This window comes from Oratosquilla oratoria, chromosome 40 (genome assembly GCF_046742065.1).
Source record: "Oratosquilla oratoria isolate Oo_2021 chromosome 40, ASM4674206v1, whole genome shotgun sequence".
Classification (NCBI taxonomy): Eukaryota; Metazoa; Arthropoda; class Malacostraca; order Stomatopoda; family Squillidae; genus Oratosquilla; species Oratosquilla oratoria.
Window position 1 is genome coordinate 9,895,453 of NC_134816.1, and position 20,351 is coordinate 9,915,803.

The following is a 20,351-nucleotide window of genomic DNA, read 5'->3' on the forward strand; positions in this document are numbered from 1 at the left end:
GGAAAGCTGTTAAGAGTAGTCAAGAGTTTTTATGAGAGTAATAGAGCTTGTGTTAGGATTAGAAATGGAGAGAGTGAATGGTTTGAGGTAAAGGTGGGACTTCGTCAGGGATATGTTATGTTGCCCTGGCTGTTCAACTTATACATGGATGGGGTGGTGTGAGAGGTGAATGCAAGGGTAGTGGGTCAGGGGTTGGAGATGATTAAAGAAAGTGGAGAAAAGTGGGAGGTGAGCCAATTGTTGTTTGCTGACGACACTGTGCTTGTAGCAGGATCAGAGGAGGGATTGAAGAAGTTAGTGACAGAGTTTGAGAAGGTGTGTGAAAGAAGGAAGCTAAAGATAAATGTGGGTAAAAGTAAGGTGATGAGATGTACAAGGGGATAGAGTGACAGTAGGCTGGAAGTGAGCATTAAGGGTCAAAGACTGAAGGAAGTGGATAGTTTTAGAAATTTGGGTGTGAATGTGGCGGGAAAGTAAGGTGATGAGATGTACAAGGGGATAGAGTGACAGTAGGCTGGAAGTGAGCATTAAGGGTCAAAGACTGAAGGAAGTGGATAGTTTTAGAAATTTGGGTGTGAATGTGGCAGGAAAGGGAGGAGGGGGGTGGAGGTAGAATGTAGATTGAGAGAAGCGAGTAAATACCTTGGTGGATTGAAAAGTGTAATGAGAAATAGACATCTGGGAATGGATGCTAAGAGGAGGTTATATAAAGGTGTGATTGTGTGAATATGAGGGGGCGTCCTGGGATGAGATGGATGGATGGGGTGAAAGGGGCATTACAAAAGAGAGGAATGTTTGTGGAGGAAGGACGGGAGAGGACAGAAGATAGGGGTGAATGGAGAGGGGTTGTGTATAGATGATGCTGTGATGCACGAGGGGGAGTGGGTGGGGGATGGGGTGTGAGGAAGTATGTATGAGAAAAAATATGACGCAGCCCAAAGGGATTTCTCCCTGTCTTCTTCTTTTCTGCATGGGGGGTACGGAGAGGGGGGGGTCGCCGAATTTATGAAGCAGCCTTGTTGTGGATGTGCTGTGTCTTGCGACACTGCTTCTGACCCAGGGTAGTGGACAGGATGCAGGGATGACCCATCATCCAGGAGGTGCCAAGATAAGAGGGGGGAGGGTGGAGGGGAATGGAATATATAGGAAATGGAATGGGTCTGAGTGGTTTCTATGCCTTTTTGTTTTTGGCTACCCGTGTAGGGGGAAAAAGCCTTTGGTATATGTATGCATGCTATCAACAATTCTGGCCAGCAGTTTGGGTGTCCTTGGCACAGCATTGAGAGGATGCTCTTCAAACTTCAGTGCATCCTGTCCACAATGCCATTTGCCGGAGGGTGGTAGGGGCTGCTGTATATGATTTCCACTTACCGGCTCTTGCAGAGTTCCTGGAAGGTGGCATTGGAGAATTCTAACCCATTGTCTATTTGTATCTGTTATGGGGTCCAGTAGTTGGCAAAGAATTGGGAGAGGGAGTGTATTATATATTGTTGTTGTTTTGTGCATAGAGGGTAGAGATGCACATACCAACTATAATGGTCGAAATATCGACATTACATACTTATATCCCTGTGCATCAGACACCATGTCTGATAGATCTATACCTATATTCTCCATCAGCCTAGTCAGTGGAGGAACCTCTTTATATTGCTGTGACAGCCCTTGTGTACTTTTAAATTTTTGGCACGTAACACACCCCATAAAGTTGTAAATGTCCATCTTTAAGTTCGACCAATAGAATAGTTCCTCATCTTTTCTGATGGTTTTCCTTTGTCCCATGTGTCCTATTGATTCATGTGCATGTTTCAGTGCTTGTTTCAGATCATGGGGAATGACAAATGTATAATGAAGGCTTCCATCAATCTTTTCCCTAACGTAGTACAAAACTTCCTCAATTATTGTGAACTGATCAAGTGTGGTTTTCTTTATCCCTCTACTTGGTGATCTGCCCCTTTTAAGTGTTCAGCTAACTCCTGCCATATTAAATTTTCTCTCTATTCTTGAATGCTTCTCTCTCATATCCTAACCAAGTACATTCTGGGCTCCATGTAATTACCATAACCAGTCTCACCAGTTGATCATCTACCGCATTCTCTTTTCCTTTTACATATTGAATTACATATTGGTATTCCCTCTTCTCCAAAATGCATCTGTTTATTTGAGGTGATTTGGTTTTCTTCTTAAAAAAGTTTTTTTTTTTATGAGAGTTCAAAGTATGCCCTTTTTTCACCAATATTTGGAAAGGAGCAAATATATAATACAGCAGGAACTGTATAATGTATTATTTTTTATAAGTTTTTGGAAAGTAACACAATATCATATCCTACACCTTTATATATAAGAATATACAAAGATATATACAAAATATGTATATATGTATATATATATGTATATATATATGTATACATAATATATATATATATATATATGTATACATAGTATATGTGTGTATATATATATATATATATATACATATATATATATATATATATATATATATATGTGTGTATATATATATATGTGTGTATATATATATATATATATATATATATATTATTGTGTGTGTATATATATATATATATACAGGTAAACGTCGACTTACGATGGCCGCGACTTACGATTGTTCGACTTTACGATGACGACGACGATATGATAATTTAACCCCTTCCATACGGTGCCGCACACGTAGGCGTCATGAGGAGCAAGTGGATTCGCGATATCGGCGTCTTGATTATATTTATTGTAGTCGCCCCTGTGTTTTTACATTCTCTCAAATGATTCATTCTCTGTGGTTTTCAAAATTCGCGGGTGAAAGAGAGAACGATCAATATAAGCGGTGACTATATTTTATGATGCGAGTATTATTACGTCACGTCGTACGGCTGGCATTGGCTGCTGCCCGCGAGATTTAAGTTCCGTACTGAAAATACATATTATAGTGTTTGAATATGGTAAAAAGGATAAAAATAATTAAATAAACTACTGTACATGTTTAATAGGCTATATTCAGTATCTCTGGTGGTTAATATACAGGTAGGCTAGGTACAGTGACCACGGAACAGAGTGGGGATCGACTTACGATGAGATCGTCTTACGATGGCTCTATCGAAACCTAATGCCATCGTAAGTCGACGTTTACCTGTATATATATATATATTATTGTGTGTGTATATATATATATATATATATAATATATATATATATCTATATGTGTGTATATACATATGTATATATATATGTGTATATATATATATATATATATATATATATATATATACACAACCACTCCTCGTTTAATGATCTACTCGGTTAAAGACAACGCGGGGTAACGACGGGCTTTATCATTTTATGACAGACCAATATTCGTTTAATGTAAATCTCCCTGAAGTTACGATGTGTACGATAAGTTGGCTGAGACAAATTTGTATGATGTTATAAATGAACTTGTACGGTGGATACTAGCTGTGATGTAAAGTGTTCTGAAGCTTAGGTCTACATTACCATCCTGCAAGCTGTAAAAACTACCTGGGGTACAGTATATACCAGTATTGGTAAATTTTTAGCTTCAACCATGGGCGCAATATAGCAATAGAAAATTAATTATTAATTTTGTAAATTATAATGTATCAATGTAATATGCAATTTTGTGAGCTGAAAAAAAGGTGCTCAAACAGATTTCGTAAGTAACGAAGTCGTGTCGGACGAATGGTACGCCATGTTTGTTATGATAGATGCCGACATTGAAGAAATTAAAGGATGATAAATTCGTCTAACCTAAACTAAACTAACCTAACCTGTGTTTAATAAATCATTACCTGCAAATTAAATGTCATCCGGCTTGTCCTTGTTGTCGTCGTCGGGAGAGACGTTGGCGGGCTTTTCAACCACTCTCTCAAATACAACACCAACAGACCATTTACACCATGAAACAAAAGTCCTCAAAGTCAAGGACCACCTCGACATGAGAGGCACACAAACACTTGCCGCAGCCACCACAAGCACATCACACCCGCTACACTACATAGCAGAACACCCACACACACCAAGAAACATTAAAACAACACCCAAAGACCTGTATTACGCACATATACTCTCATCTCTTCCTCCACAACCACCAAATATCAGCCTCCGGAAACATATTCATAATCATATCACACACCGCTCCATTAACACACTGAAAGACAACACACTGCTGCATGCCAGACCCCCTGATATCCACCCTTCTGAATCCTCTCTCCCACGAAAGGACAGAGTCCACCTGGCCAGACTGCGGTGTGGCCACCACCCAGCACTTCTAAGCTACCAGAAGAGGCTAGATGACCGCATTGTGAACAGCTGCCCAGGATGTAACACTTCACCCCATACCATACAACACATAATGGAAGACTGCATTATACACAATCATGCACACAAACAACACAACATACACTCTATAAAGGATTTGTGGGAAAACCCAGTTTTGGCTGTAGCATTCCTTGGGGAGATGGGACTGCTCGGACAGACAGTCTAGGGAACGACAACAACAACCACTCTCTCAGCTTGCGGGGTATACAAAATTCTTGCAGCTTGAAGGAATGCATGTATCTCTGCTCCATAACATTCCTTCAAGAAAATGTATCTGGTGAGATACTATTGGAAGTACCTAGGCCGTCAATTGACAGACAATAAGATGGTGTCCCGATCCTATGCTACCGACTTTGTTCATTAGCATATTTGCTTGTAGCAAGGTATTTTTTATTTTCATTTCTGCCCACAAAATTGCATATTACGTTGATACATTTTAATTTACAAAATTAATAATTAATTTTCTATTGCTATATTGCACCCATGGTTGAAACTAAAAAAAATACCCTGGTATTTAATATGGAATGTCAGCATATGCGGATTTGGTCATACACGGTAATTTCAGGAACCTAACCACCGCATTATTTAAGGGCTTTCTGTACTATCAAAACAGTAAATAAAGCTTTAATGTACTGTATAAAAGAGAGAAAATACACGAAAATAAAGATACATGTATTGCTGGACATTCTACACACAGTACATATGCATATATGTATACACTGGGAAGAAATATACAAAGAAGAAACAACAGTGGAAGAGAAATGGAATATTTTGAAAAAAAATTACAAAAAAGGAGTGGAAAAGTATGTCCCAAGACAAAAACAAGAAAAAGAATATGTAAAATACTGGTACAACAAAAGTTGTAGGGAGTTAAAAGACAAAAGAGACAAAGCCTGGACCAGATGGAAAAAAGACAGACCTGAAAAATGGAAAATATATACCTGTTATAGAAATGAATATGTACAAACGTGCAGAGAGGAAAAGAGAAAATATGAAAAAGATGTCATAGAAAAGTGTAAAGATCAACCAAAACTATTCTACAGATATGTAAACAATAAACTGAAAAACAAACAAGACTTGGAGAAATTAAGACAGGAGGGAGCCGAATAGACTGAGGAAATGAAAATGTCGGAAATTATGAACAAACATTTTAAATCAGTGTTTACAAGGGAGAACATACAACCTGAAGAGATTGAATGGAAAGAGAAAGTCCCCCCTATGAAAGAAATAGAAGTAACAAAGAATGAAATATTGACACACTTGAGTAATCTTGATGTCAGAAAATCGCATGGACCAGATGATATAGCAAACTGGATTTTGAAAGAATGCAGGAATGAACTGGCAGACAAAATACATAGCATACTAAACAGTTCCTTGAAAGAAGGAAAAGTTCCAGAAGATTGGAAAAAAGCAAATATAGTACCTATATATAAAGGAGGAAATAGAGAAGAACCTACAAACTATAGACCAGTCTCTCTAACAAGTACAATAGCAAAAATTTGTGAAAGAATTATCAAAAGTAGATGGGTAAAATATTTAGAAAAAAACAAAGTGTTAAATCCAAGGCAATTTGGATTCAGACAAGGACGATCATGCGTCACCAATTTAATATGTTTCTATTCAAGGCTAATAGATATAATACAAGAAAGAGATGGATGGGCGGACTGTGCATTTCTAGACCTAAAGAAAGCATTTGACAAAGTACCACATAAGAAGTTGCTTAAGAAATTAGAAACTGAAGGAGGAATACAAGGAAAACTACTAAATTGGATGGAAGACTTTTTGCAAGAAAGAAGAATGAGAGTAGTGATAAGAGACCAGCACTCAGAATGGGATGAAGTAATAAGCGGTGTTCCGCAGGCCCCAATAATGTTTGTTATATATATTAATGATATGGATGAAGGAATTGAAAGCTATATGAGCTTCTTTGCAGATGATGCAAAACTACTAAAAAGAGTGAAAACAGAAGAAGATTGTGAATCACTACAGAGAGATCTATATAAAGTACAGGAATGGAGTAGGAAGTGGGAGATGGAGTTCAATACAAAAAAGTGTAGTATAATGGAATTTGGAAAAAGCAAAAGCAGAGTAACAGGATCGTATAATTTGGGAGAGGAAGGAATAAAAAAAGTAGAAAATGAGAAGGACCTGGGAGTCATTGTTATGAATAATATGTCACCTGAGAAACATATAAATAAGATTTTTGGAGAAACTTATAATTTGATAAGAACAATCAAAGTTGCATTTACATACCTGGATGAAGAAATGGTGAAGAAAATCCTAATCACCCTGATAAGACCAAGATTGGAATATGCAGCAACGATATGGTCACCAAGTACAAAAAAATGTATAAAAAATCTTGAAAGAATACAAAGAGCAATTACAAAACTGGCACCTACACTCTCAAAACTATCATATGAAGAGAGACTACAAAAACTTGAACTACAGACACTAGAGAAAAGAAGAGAGAGAGGAGATTTGATAACTATTTACAGAATCATGAAAGGCATGGAAATTACTGATAGAGAGAAGCTGATAAAATGGGATGACAGAAATACAAGAGGACACGGAAAGAAAATAAAAAAAGACAGCTATAGAAGAGATTTGAAAAAGAACAGCTTTCCTCACAGAGTAATAGACAGTTGGAACAAGTTAGATGAGAAAGTGGTGTGTGCAAAAACAATACATGAATTTTAAAATAGTTTAGATAAAATGAGATATGAAGACGGGACCCCACGAGCATAGCTCCCCTTCCCGTAAAATACAACTAGGTAAATACAACTAGGTAAATACACACACTTAAATAAAAACACAATGAGAAAAAGGTGTGCTGTGTCTTGCTACTTTGTTTCTGACCGTATCCAACACCATTATATATAGAAAATATATAAATATATATACAATATATATATACAAAAACACACAAAATGAAAATGCGGTGTGCTATGTCTTGCTACATTGCTTCTAACCCAGATTGGGAGAGGAAAGACCTGATTGGAATTTGCTGGTTCTTACTGCATTGCTTCTGAACCATCACAGGTACCATAGAAAATATTGCTGTCTTGCTGAATTGCTTCTAACCTATCACAGCCACAACCACAGGGAATAGGGGGTACTGTGTCTTGCTGCATTGCTTCTGACCCAGGATAGAGATGAGAAAGATGACCTAATAAACACTTATACTGTATTTTCTTTACCTCGTGGTAGTTCTGAAAGCAACCATACTTGCAAAGTGGCCTCATGCACACCCTACACATAGTGCGGGTCATCTTCCTCTTACTGTCCCATAACAAAAATACACCTGCGTTATTTGACCCCCTCTATCTTTGTGACTGCATGGGAAGTCTTCCCAAGCAGTCTCAAGGGAAAGGGCTTGGGAGATGGGTGGCCTTGCTTGTTGTAGGGCTCCAGAAGCCTGACAAACTCATTGAGTATGTCATCTGCCAGGGTCCGATGGAAGTGGTATTCATACACATTGTGGCCCAGTTTGTTATATATGGTATGACAATTAGCTGTTGCCATGTCATACAGAAAAAAAAAATAGTTTTCTGTACCATTTCCATTGCCTGATAGAAAGGTACAACCTGGCCAGCTGTTCGTTAAGATCACCCTTCATATACCTAGTGTAGTCTGCAACACACTGGGGCTTCTGGAGCACCCTACCATGGCTCTCCACATCAACCATGCTGGATGTGTGGATTGTGCTTAGCATGGTGACCATCCTTTTGTCTTTACATTGCAAGCACAACATCCCTGTGGCAGTGCACTGGTGGTCTATGCCCCCTCTCTTCTTCACCCTGAGGTTCGTAGGCATGAACTGCTGGTTTGTCCTTTCAGTTCTGATGGCTCTAGTCCTCCAGGCTTGCAGGTAGGGGAACAAGGAAGGAGATGTATACCAATTGTCCACATACACAATATATCCCTTGTCAGAGTACCCCCCAGCCTCCATGAGGTCTACCACTGCCTTCTGCAAAGAGGGGAGGTCACTTTTATCCTTCCCTGTATAAATCTTGAAGGCAATGGTGTATCCGCTAGTGGGCCTGCTCTCTGAGAGCTTGTACGCCTATAGAATAGTAATGATTCATGTTTTATTCAAACAGTACAGTCATATGCTGAAAGCATACATTTACAATTTATGTATTGTATACATACTTTGATCCCAAAATGAGTATGTTTACTAGGATTGTATGTTCGGAAGCTGAGGCAGTCCATGCACTTCTACAGGCTTTCATCGATGGAAATGTGCTGGTCAGGCATATACATCGATGAAAACCTGTGGCCAAGGAGGTCTATGAACAGCCTCAGCTTCCACAGCATATCCTGTTCATTTCAGTCTTCATTATTTGCAAAATGAATGTTGGTCAAGATTTGTTCAAATCTTGACTGGGACTTATAGGGTCCAACTACCAGTGATCCTGTAGCTTGGGTTTTGGGTTGAGACCCATCATAAGTTGCAAGGGTAGATATATGTGCATCTCCACACTTGTGACTGGCTACCACCTGCAACCATGCCTTGTGGGGGATGCCTCGGGATACCTATAAACAAATAAGAGCATGGAAATAGCTCATGTAAATACTGTGCTCACCTTTTCTGTTTCAGTATAAGAAAACACATGAACAATGTTGGTCATATCAACTCTACATACCGGTTAGTTTCCTCAACAATGTGGGGAACAAGTTTGTCCGTCATGAACACCTTGTAGATGTCCCTGATGGACGAAGATTTGTTGAGGTCCTCTGTGATGCCAGTGTTGCTGCTGAACCCATTCTTCCTGATCACATTCTCCGACCGGGACCATGAAAATCTTTCTGTTCCTGGAGCATTGTTCCTCCAATACCTGTCCCTCACACCAGGGCTGTGGAGTCTGAACACAAAACCTCTGACTCCGACTCCTCTATTTTTGGCACCACCAACTCCGACTCTGACTCCTCATCATGTAATTAACTGATTATGGCCTACATATTTTATAAAGCCTATACAACACACATACGCTCCAATCTTGAGTAGACTTATATCATTATAACTGGTTTATATCAAAGAATAAATATATATGTTATAGTGTGGCTTTCCTATGTTTGACCTCTTCATTAATACTTTATAAGTGAAGTAGAGACAATTTTTGAAAGGATATTGAAGAAAATTCAGTAAAAAAAAAAGATTCTATAATGTAAGACATTTGGCATAATATCTTTGCAAATAAGTGATAAGTACATTTCAAAAACAAAAATATTGTACTTTATAACAAAGGTTGAAATATAACCTTTGTAAAGGATATACAAACCTAATTATAAAAAATATATATAATGGAAGATTTTTTTTACATATATAGTTTTGCAAATACAAAAAAATTAAAATACTTTATAAAAGAAGTTTAGGCAAATTTCTTGAAAGGAAACAGTAAATATAGAGGAAATAAACCTTATTGATACAAGAACGGTACAAGGTCAAGTGTTACAGCTGAACATGTATGATGCTGAAAGGTATATGTATCATTCATACTTTTTGGGTATCATTATCCTTCATATGTTTTCATACCTTTTGTCTTAATATACTGAAATTACTGACACAAGTACCTCTTGGTTTAACTACATACTGGTACTGCTATGCGATTATTGCAATGGACATTACTCTGGTTCTGGAACCGATCTTATTGATACAAGTACAAAACAAGATACAGCTGAACATGTTTGAAACATGAAACTTTTTTTTTTCAACTTTAAATATCCTTTTTCAATAATTCATTGTTAAAAAATATAGAGGGGAAAAAAGAAGGGGAAAGGAGATTTAGTATTATTGTGTTAGTCTACAGTTGAAATCATAATTATCCTACTGTTTGGCAACACAGCAGTGGGAGAAACCACCAAACTGATGGAGTGATGGAAACAATGGATATGGAACTTGACAGGAATATTACAGCTCCCGTGACTGTGTGTCAGCAGAAGGTGTAAAATTGAGGTGTTTAATTTATTCAAGTAATACTTTGGATGTGGATGTTTATCGGTCTATGTATAAATTTGAAAGCCAGCGTTGCACAAAGATGTTTTTGGGGTTTAATGGAATGACCACAAAGATAAGATGATGAGATTTATTACATTTTATAAGATTATGTTTTTTTTATATAATCTACTTATAAGGAGTGTGCACTGCATAACTCTACAGACTAAACGAAGGCCTTATAAAGTCTAAATTTAACTGGAGTCGGAGTCGGTATATTTTTACCGACTCCGACTCCAGTGACACTGTAATTGTTTCCGACTCCGACTCCATAACTCCGACTTCGACTCTGACTCCACAGCCCTGCCTCACACTTCAGAGTTCTGAAGAAAAAGAGTTTTCCACACAGAGTGGTGGACACTTGTAACAAACTGGGTGAAACAATAGTATGTGCAAAAACCATACACGAATTTAAGAGCAAACTAGACACTGAGATACAAAGGTGGGACACCATGAGCATAGCTCCCCTTCCCCTAAAATAGAACTAGGTAAATACATCTTTCATCACAATAGTGTGTGCAAAAACCATACACAAATTTAAGAGCAAACTAGACACTGCGAGATACAAAGGCAGGACACCATGAGCATAGCTCCCCTTCCTGTAAGATACAACTAGGTAAATACAAATACAACTTCTTCACCCACATTATTCCTAAAGACACTTCCCTCCATTCCACACACTGTTCTATCTCATCTGTGAGCTGCAGAGTTATTCCTTCTCTTTCATGCCTATTCATCACTCTCAACGCCCTTCCCACTGTGCTTCCAAACTCAGACTCACTTTTCCCTTTCTACTTGGTTTCACTTAATGTTAACACACATCTTCCATGTCACAAACAAACCTCCAGTATCTTCCCCACACACATTTAATGACCCAATTACTAGGTATCAGTTTGATGTCCTCCCAGTCCCTCTCATAACTTGACTTTTTGTAGGAGGAACATAAAGTGCACAAACCCTAGTTGTATCACTGTCCCAGTGAATTGCCCTTTATGACGTGCCTGAGAAACATGGTGGCAGAATTCTTTACCCCCCACCATATGGGGATCAAGAAAATTTAGAGTCATAGAAGTGGTAAAGGACAGGTTCATGGGAACAATGGTAAGTTGTGACAACTGTAGTACAAAAATTTCAACCCTAAACAAGTAAGATAGCTTTAACATAGATGAGTCATGTATGGTTCTGCTCCTTAGAAGCACCCAGAAATAGTCCTCAGAATATTGACTGCAAGTTAACATGCAGCCACTGTGCAAGTACAGTAAAGAAAAATCTTAATGTATATTATTTGAGACAAAAGGGACCAATGATAGGTACCTGCTTGTGGTGGTCCTGCTGGATCTCACTGGTAGTCATTTCTAAAATACATTCATTCCCTTCACTTTCATCTGTATGTAGCCCTTAAGGGGCAACATTTGGTCTCCAGACCAGGCTCACAGTCTTTCTGTATGAACTGAAACTGCTTTTCCCTTTTCACATGTGGAGAACTGACAGCTAGCAATGCCCCTCCACCTACTTTTGGCTGATGACAGAATTTTTTTTTCCTCATAAACACAACACAGACTAGTCCTAGGTTTCTTCATGGAGAGATCAGTGGGAAGGTCCAAAAACTGTTGTCAGCCACTGTGTAACTATGGATTTCCAATCGGTGAAACTCAAGGCAACTCGAGACATTGTGATTGCATTTTTAGACTTGCCTATTAATCCTGAAGGAGACATTGTCATGAAGCCAGAGATATTTCAGAATATCATATCTACTGCTGTTCAGGCTGTCTTGTAAGCTACACTCACCTCTTCAGGCTCCTGCAGTGAATTACTCAGAAGACCTACCAAAGACATTTCCTATGAATGCTGGAATTACTTCTTCAGCAAGTGGACTTGCTACAAATGGGTTGCTGATATTTAGCATGCATAGGATCCTTTGTTCTGATACATTTACCAGAGATAAGCAGTCCATTTTGAATCATATATATCAACTTGCTGTAAAAGAGGTCAATAGCATTGTCATACATCTTGATGAGGGAAATGTGACAACCTTGAGAACGTGTACACCACTTTCTTGCAAGACCATGAAGCTAGCCAGAAGCCTATGATTTTAAGATTACTTGTGGAAATAATTGTAAAGTTATAATTTTATATGCTGAAGAAATCAAGACCAGCTATGTATTGTCATCAGTGACCCAGAAATTCAGCACTAGTTCTTGATGTCAGTTTGAGAAGAGTCTTGAAGATGCTATGAAGTTTGTAGCCATTAAGGAAGGCATTCACATGCTGCAGTCACTATTGAAGATGAACCATCTACTCACTTATGCAGTTATAGATATCAGCATATCAACATCAGAAATGCTCAATTGCTCAGAAAGACAATGTTAATAAGTAACCATGTGGGTGGTGTGTTTAAAATGGTCATAACAGCAGACCAGTAAGTGCTGGTTAGCAGCCTAAATACATTTAGAGAAATGTTATTAAAAAAAAAAAAAAATGAAGAATCATTGAGTGTCAGGACCAATTTTCTCAGCATTCTTCTCAAAATGTCACTGCAATATATACATCACTATGAGTATTGTGACCTATATGGATGGGCAGCTTCTCAGTCCAAACCTCCCTCAAAGTGTTTGTTGCCATTTTCCTAGAGGCCTTCACTGTTTATGGGATTCTTAGTAGACAAATTAACCTAACTGGCACTTGCACAATAGCCTGCAGCTTTTCTCAAGTGTGCTCCCTTGGCCTCATAAATTGGGAATTTTTCCAGTTTGGGAGCAGCATTGAGGGGTTCATTCATCACCTCTTTATCATCTTTGAGGTTATTCCTCTCCTTCAATGCCACAGATGACAAGAACACCAGGATTGCCAAACAGCTGTACAACATGTAGGCAGACAACTCAGATCATCTCTGCCTGAGTTGGAGTGCCTGTTAGTAAATGAAGATAATTCTGAAGGCATTCCCCACTATTGGCACATATTTATCAACCTCCAGCATGGCACACATGGAATCTTGCTCAGAGCTATAGCTGACTGACAAACATGATATTGCTTCAAACATTGCACACATGATGTAGCATGTCTGCACTACTCCATCTGTACCAGGTGAGACTTGCATGGAATCACACTCATCTATGACCTGCTCATGTTTATGGCATGGTTTAGACCTCTGAACATGACACTACGCACTACACCACAGTTAAGCATGGGGGCATGCCATGTCCCTATCCACAGTGCCTGTGGAAATGCACACCAGGCTACAGTCTCAGGTCTTTGCCATCCTTCACTCTCTTGATACTTATGCTGTTTGTGGTTGGCCAAAATGTTGACCTGCACCTCAACTGCCCATTCATCTGCCATTTTACACCATTGGAAGTATTTGTGATGCCATAGAACTGTTTTGAGCATCAACATCTTCCATCCTGAGAACAAATGTTTGCTCTAGGTGTATTTTGATGACCCAGACTTCATGGGTTTTCAAAAATTTTCAATCATTCTAAAGCAGATATATTACAATCCATTCACCTTCATGTCCACATGTTTGATGTTCACAAATGAGCATGTCTTTCCATGGATTGGCCTTGCAATAGGATAGGATTTATTCTTCATCAAAACCAGTGTGACATCTCCCTTGTCTCACAGAACTGCTGTTCATTGGGATTCCAAATGGTGTTCATTGAAGGGCTTAATCCAACTGCTGCCAAACCCAACTACACATCAGTTGAGGGTGAGTGCTTGACTGTAGTTCAGGTGTTTCACAAGACTACTTCACCCTTGGGTGTGGAAACCTTTTCGTCACTACAGATCACAAACTTCGCTTAAAGTACTTGGTGACCACTTCTTGGAACACATTAAAAATCCCTGCTTATAGTGCTACCTGATGTGCCAGCAAGTTGGAGCACTGCTGATTGAAAATTGGAGAATTTAATGGAGAAGACTCAGATCCCTCATGGCTGCAAATACATTATACCTTCACCTCCACAAGAAGGTGTGGCCCTAAGGGGATGATACCTGGTCTGATTTGGCCCAGAAATTCTTTCAGTTCTATCTGTTACTTCCCACCAACCTATTTACCCCTCTGCTATTTCTGTTTTTCACATAAGTCAATACTAGAGGACCTACTCTCCCACACCATTTAGCTAGACATAGAAACCAACCCAGGTCCATACAATGTCCCACATGCTCAAAATTGATAAATTACTCACACATATTCATCAGGATGTATTGCATGCTACACATGGGCCTATGTAACATGCACCACACTTGCAAACACAAAGCAGTACATAGAATTAGAGCTGTAGGCACCACATGTCACATACACAAAAATATTCCACCACAAAAACACACTTTAAACATACTATAAACATAATTGGTATCATATACATAGAACTACTAAAGTTCCTACTGAAACACAACATACACATACCACTACTACAGGAAACAAAACACCACACCCAATACTACCCATATTCACTGAATATATAACAGTTAGGGAAGACAACACACAACACAGAGGTAGACTTACACTTGAGTGCAAACCACAAGCAGGAATGGACAACTAGAAATGAGCTCTGATATACGACGTTTTTTCGATAAATTTGAAGGAAACACCTAGCTTGTATTTATATTCAGGAAAGAGCTGTGTTTATCGAGTGACTGAAATGATGAAATAGAGTAAATTCAATATTATTGTTAAATACACAAAATGGAGAATGATGAAGGAGAAAGACGAAAAAGTGAACCAACAAAGAGAAGATTGGATGTAAGCAGAGTGGAATCACTGTTGGGGGTCATACCTGAGTAATCTTGTATGATTGATACCCTGACATCTACTCAAATGTTTGATAATGTATTTTCAGAGTTTATAAGAGAAAGTGGAATACTAGGTAGAGGTTTAGAATTGGAAAGTGAATCAAGGTATAAAAATGTCCTAAGAAATCGGGAGATTGCAGAATCAAAAGCCGAATACAGGGCAATGTACTGAGAGGTAAACCAACTAAAAAGAGCTAATGCCGAGACTGACAGGGAGCTTAATTATCTAAAAAAGGAATTAAATATGGTCAAAGGTGAAAACAAAAGAATGAAAAATGAAGATTATTTTGAGTACTAGACCTGAGTGATAAAACGGTATATAAAAAGGGAAACATAATAAAAAGGAGGAGAAAGAAATAGAAATAATGTATACAATGGCATGGCAGTAGAGAAACCAGACATAATGGGGAATGTGGAGATGAAATTAAAAGATCCACTACCACCTAATACTGTGGGACAAAGTTTATACAACTATTGGATGAAAAATAGAAAGAAACAGGGTGGAGGAGTCATGTTTTTGACAAAGAAAGGCTTATATGTGACAAAGACAATAGAAGGAAAAAATAATGTGGAATTGACTATGATAAAAGTTGAAAACAGTGACATGAAAAGTAGAAATTTTGTATTAATATAGTTGCCCCCCAAAACAGTCTTGGACAGTGATCATTCCAAAATGTAGGAATACACAAAGAATACATTAAATGAATTACTGAAAGGAGAAAACATAGTAATTATGGGTGACTTTAACTCAAAATATGTTGGGAAGAAATGACAGTGAAAGGTGGAGAAGACTTTTGGGGAAATATACTACTGGATATGACCATTGAATACACAATGATTCAATGAGTAAAGGAAAATACCAGATATAGAAACATGGAGACTAGATTTGATATTTACGTCAGAGCCTGAAATTGTGGATAAAATGGAATACAAGACACCAATTGGGAAATGACCACATACTACTAGAGTTTGAACTAAAAGAACAAATAGATTTGAGAAGAAATGAGAAACATGGAAAAAGAAGACTAATGTACAATAAAATAGATTTTGAGAAACTGAAAATTCTTTCAAAATGTAAATTGGGAAAACTTCTTAAATGAGGAAACAAAGATGGAAGAGAAATGGAACACATTAAAAGTAAATTATAAAAAGGCAATAGACAAATATGTACCAAAACAGAAGCAAGAAAGGGTGTACATTAAGTGCTGGTACAACAAAAAATGTAGTAAGGCTAAAGATAGAAGAGACAAAGCTTGGAAAGGATGGAAAAAAAATTAGTAAGTGGCAAATATATATCAAACTAGGAAATGGATATGTAAAAATATGCAGGGAGGAAAAGAGAAACTATGAACAAGACATAATAGAAAAATGCAAGGACCAACCAAAACTAGTCTACAGGTATGTGAATGGTAAACTAAAAGATAAGTAGTGAAACTGTGTCAAGGGAATGTTGAGTATGTAGATGTAGAAATGGCTGAAATTATGAACAAACATTTTAAATCTGTGTTCACAATTGAAAGTACACAAAATTGAGATGAAGGACAGGAAGATCCCCCCCCCCCGCCCCCATGAAAGAAATAACTGTGACACAGATGGAAATAAAGGACCAAATAATAAACTTTGACATCAGAAAATCACACTGTCCAGATGGAATTCCAAATTAGATATTAAAAGAATGCTTAGATGAACTAACAGAGAAAATATATAAGATGATTGATTACTCAAAGAAGGAAAGGTACCACAAGATAGGAAAAATGCAAATATTGCTCTAATACAGTATATAAAGTGTGGGAGGAGAACAAGGAAAATCCTACTAACTATAGACTTGTTTCCCTTACAAGCACAATAACAAAAATATGTAAAAAATAAAAAATTATCAAAAGTAGATGGATTAAACATCTGGAAGAAAATGATATACTGAATTCAAAACAATTTGGCTTTAGACACAGAAGATCATGTGCCACTAACTTTATTTGCTTTTACTTGAGGCTAATAGAAATAATGCAAGAAAGGGACAGATGGGCTGATTTTGCTTTCCTATATCTACAAAAAGCTTTATATAAAGTACCACACAAAAAGCTAAGAAAAGAATAATAGGTGGTGTACAAGGAAAGTTATTGAAATAGGAGATTTCTTGAGCAGGAAAATGAGGGTAGTATTTGGAAACAAAAACTCAACCTTGGAAGAAATGATAAGTGGAGTTCCACAAAGTTCTTATTGGCTCCAATAATGTTTGCCATATATATAAATGACATGGATAAAGGTGTAGAATGCTACATGAACTTCTTTGCAGATGATGCAAAACTACTAAAGAAAGTAAGTACAGAGGAAGACTGTGAATCACTACAGAAAAACCTGGATAAAGTCTTGGAATGGAGTCAAAAGTGTGAAGTGAACTTAGATATCAAGAAATGTAGTATAATGGAGTTTGGAAAAGTCAAAATAGAATGTTAGGGCAATATGAAACTGGTACAAAGGAAGTAAAAAATGTTAGCTCAGAAAGGGACCTAGGAGTAATTATCAGCAAAGACATGTCACCAGACAAGCATATCAACAAAATAGAGAAACCTTCTGTTTACTAAGATCAATGAAAGTGGCCTTTGACTACTTGGATGAGGAAATGGTAAAGAAGATATTAGTCACACTGATAAGACCAAGATTGGAGTATGCTGCAACACTATGTATCCAGTATAAAAAATATAAAGAAATTGGAAAGAATCCAAAGAGCAACAACAAAGATGCCACCATCATTCTCTAAATTGACATACAAAGATAGTCCAAACCAGAACTACCAACCCTGGAACAAAGAAGAGAAAGAGGAGACCTACTGACCATTTACAGAATTATGAAAGAGACGGAAATCCTCAACAGAGAAGCTTTATTAAAGAGGGATAAGAGAAAAATGAGCACATGAAAAGAAACTCAAGAAGGAGAGTTATAGAAGAGATTTGAAAAAGAATAGTTTCCCACACAGAATGGTAGATATCTGAAACAAATTTGATGAGGCTACAGTGCGTGCAAAAACTATTTAAGAATTTAAGAACAAACTAGATGCTGAGAGATACAAAGACAGGTCACTACGAGCATAGCTCTCTTCTCATATAATGCAACTAGATACAACTAGGTAAATACAACATTAATACACAGTAGCATATCCATTTCCAGCAAAGCAAAATGATTATTTTGGTTTGCTGGAAATAATCACAGTCCAATCACAGATTAACAAAACTACATGATCTTAAATATTTATATACCATCTACCACATCAGCACCCTGGGACTACATTCCTCTAAACCAACCATTCAACTCCCTTTTGAACCATATCCTGGCGGGTAATGTAACACATACTGCCTAAACTGTCTAAACATACAAAGATCAAACCAAAGATGAATAAAACACTTGGACAGTTTCCCAACCTAAACATATGAAGTTAACTCATAATACAATAAATACTATAACAGTAATGTAACACAACCATATTATTGTAGTACTGCCTATAGTACCTTTGATTTTTAAAAGTAAAATTTTATTCTGTAGACCATAATTATGAGAGCTTTTATATCACTCTGAAATGTATAGAAAGTACAGTACTTTATATATATATATATATATATATATATATATATATATATATATATATATATAGTTATATAATTATATAATTATATATATATATTTATATATACACACACATGTATATTGGAGTGTAATTGACATGAGGCTGAGAAAATGGTACATCAGAATGGGTGAAAAGAAAAAATGGAGAAAGAAAAATAAAATAAAAGTGGCATATACTAACATTGACAGATTAATTTCAGGATTGAATGAACCAAATGATTACCTGGTAGGTGAAAAACCAGATAAAATAGGAATTGTGGAGATGAAGTTCAGGGGTCCAATACCACCCAATAATGTTGGACACAGGTTATACAATTATTGGATTAAAAACAGAAATGAGAAACAGGGAGGAATCATGTTCTTGGCCAAGAAAATCTTGAATGTTACAAAGATTACTAAGGGTAAGAACAATGTAGAAATGATCATGGTAAAAGTCGAAGACAGGGACATGAAAAGTAGAAAGTTTGTGGTGATTTATGTGCCCCCCAAAATGGGCTCTTGGAAAGGGATCAAGCATTCAAAAGTGTTAGAAGATACAAGGCATTCATTAAATGAGATACTAAAGGGTGGAGGTAACCTGGTGATTATGGGGGATTTTAACTGCAAAGAAATTTGTTGGGAAGAGATGATAGTGAAGGGTGGAGAGGAACTCTGGGCTAATGTGTTACTGGACGTGACCGTGGAATATAGAATGACACAATGGGTCAATGAAAACACCAGATGCAGAAGTAAACTTATAGAGATTGAACTAAAAGAAATGTATATATATATGGAGAGAAATAAAAAATACAGAAAAGGAAGATTGATTTACAACAAAACAGACTTTGGGAAATTTAAGAAATTATTTCAAAATGCAAATTGGGAAAAATTCTACATGGAAGAGACAAAAGTGGAAGAGAAATGGGAGATCTTGATGGATATCTATAATGAAGAAGTGAAAAGGTATGTACCAAGACAGAAACAAGGGAGGGTATACATTAAATGCTTTTTCAACAGAAGATGCAGTGAGGCAAAAGATAGAAGAGACAAAGCTTGGAAAAGATGGAGAAAAGATAAAAAAAAAAAAAAAAAAGGAAAATGGCAAATATATATAAACTATAGAAATGAATATGTAAAAGTGCAAAGAGGAGGAAAAAAAGAACTGAAAATGACATAGAAAAGTGCAAAGAGCAACCCAATGCTATAGATGTGTGTATGGTAAACTTAAAAATAAACAGAAAATGGTGAAACTATGCCAAAGAATTACAGAATACACACAAGATCTAGAAGTGGCTGAAGTCATGAATAATCATTTCAAGTTGGTTTTCACTAGAGAGAAGGTCATTGGGACAAAGGAAGCGAAGTGCAATCTCCCCCATGAGGGAAATGATAATAACACAAAAAAGAAATAATGGATCAATTGACAAACCTTGATGTTAGGAAATTGCATGGCCCAGATGGAATTGCAAACTGGATACTAAAAGAATGTAGAAAAGAACTAATGGACAAAATATATAACAATAATTTGCTCACTTAAAGAAGGAAAAATACAAAAAGACTGGAAAAATGCCAACATTATACCAATATATAAAGGAGGAAACAAGGAAGAACCAACTAATTACAG

General features: G+C 37.1%; 1 protein-coding gene across 5 annotated transcripts in view; it reads left to right on the top strand.

Moving 5' to 3' along the window:
• LOC143020634 (protogenin B-like) overlaps positions 1-20,351 on the top strand; it is an 862,265-nt gene that overhangs the window by 815,646 nt on the left and 26,268 nt on the right. The window contains exon 21 of one of the 5 annotated variants that reach the window (XM_076177130.1): positions 8,945-9,641. The exons of the other annotated variants lie outside the window; for them this stretch is intronic. Within the exon in view, the coding sequence (XP_076033245.1) occupies positions 8,945-9,145 (201 nt within the window). The 3' untranslated portion in view covers positions 9,146-9,641. Of the gene's footprint in view, positions 1-8,944; positions 9,642-20,351 lie in introns of those variants that run through there. 5 annotated transcript variants of the gene reach the window in all.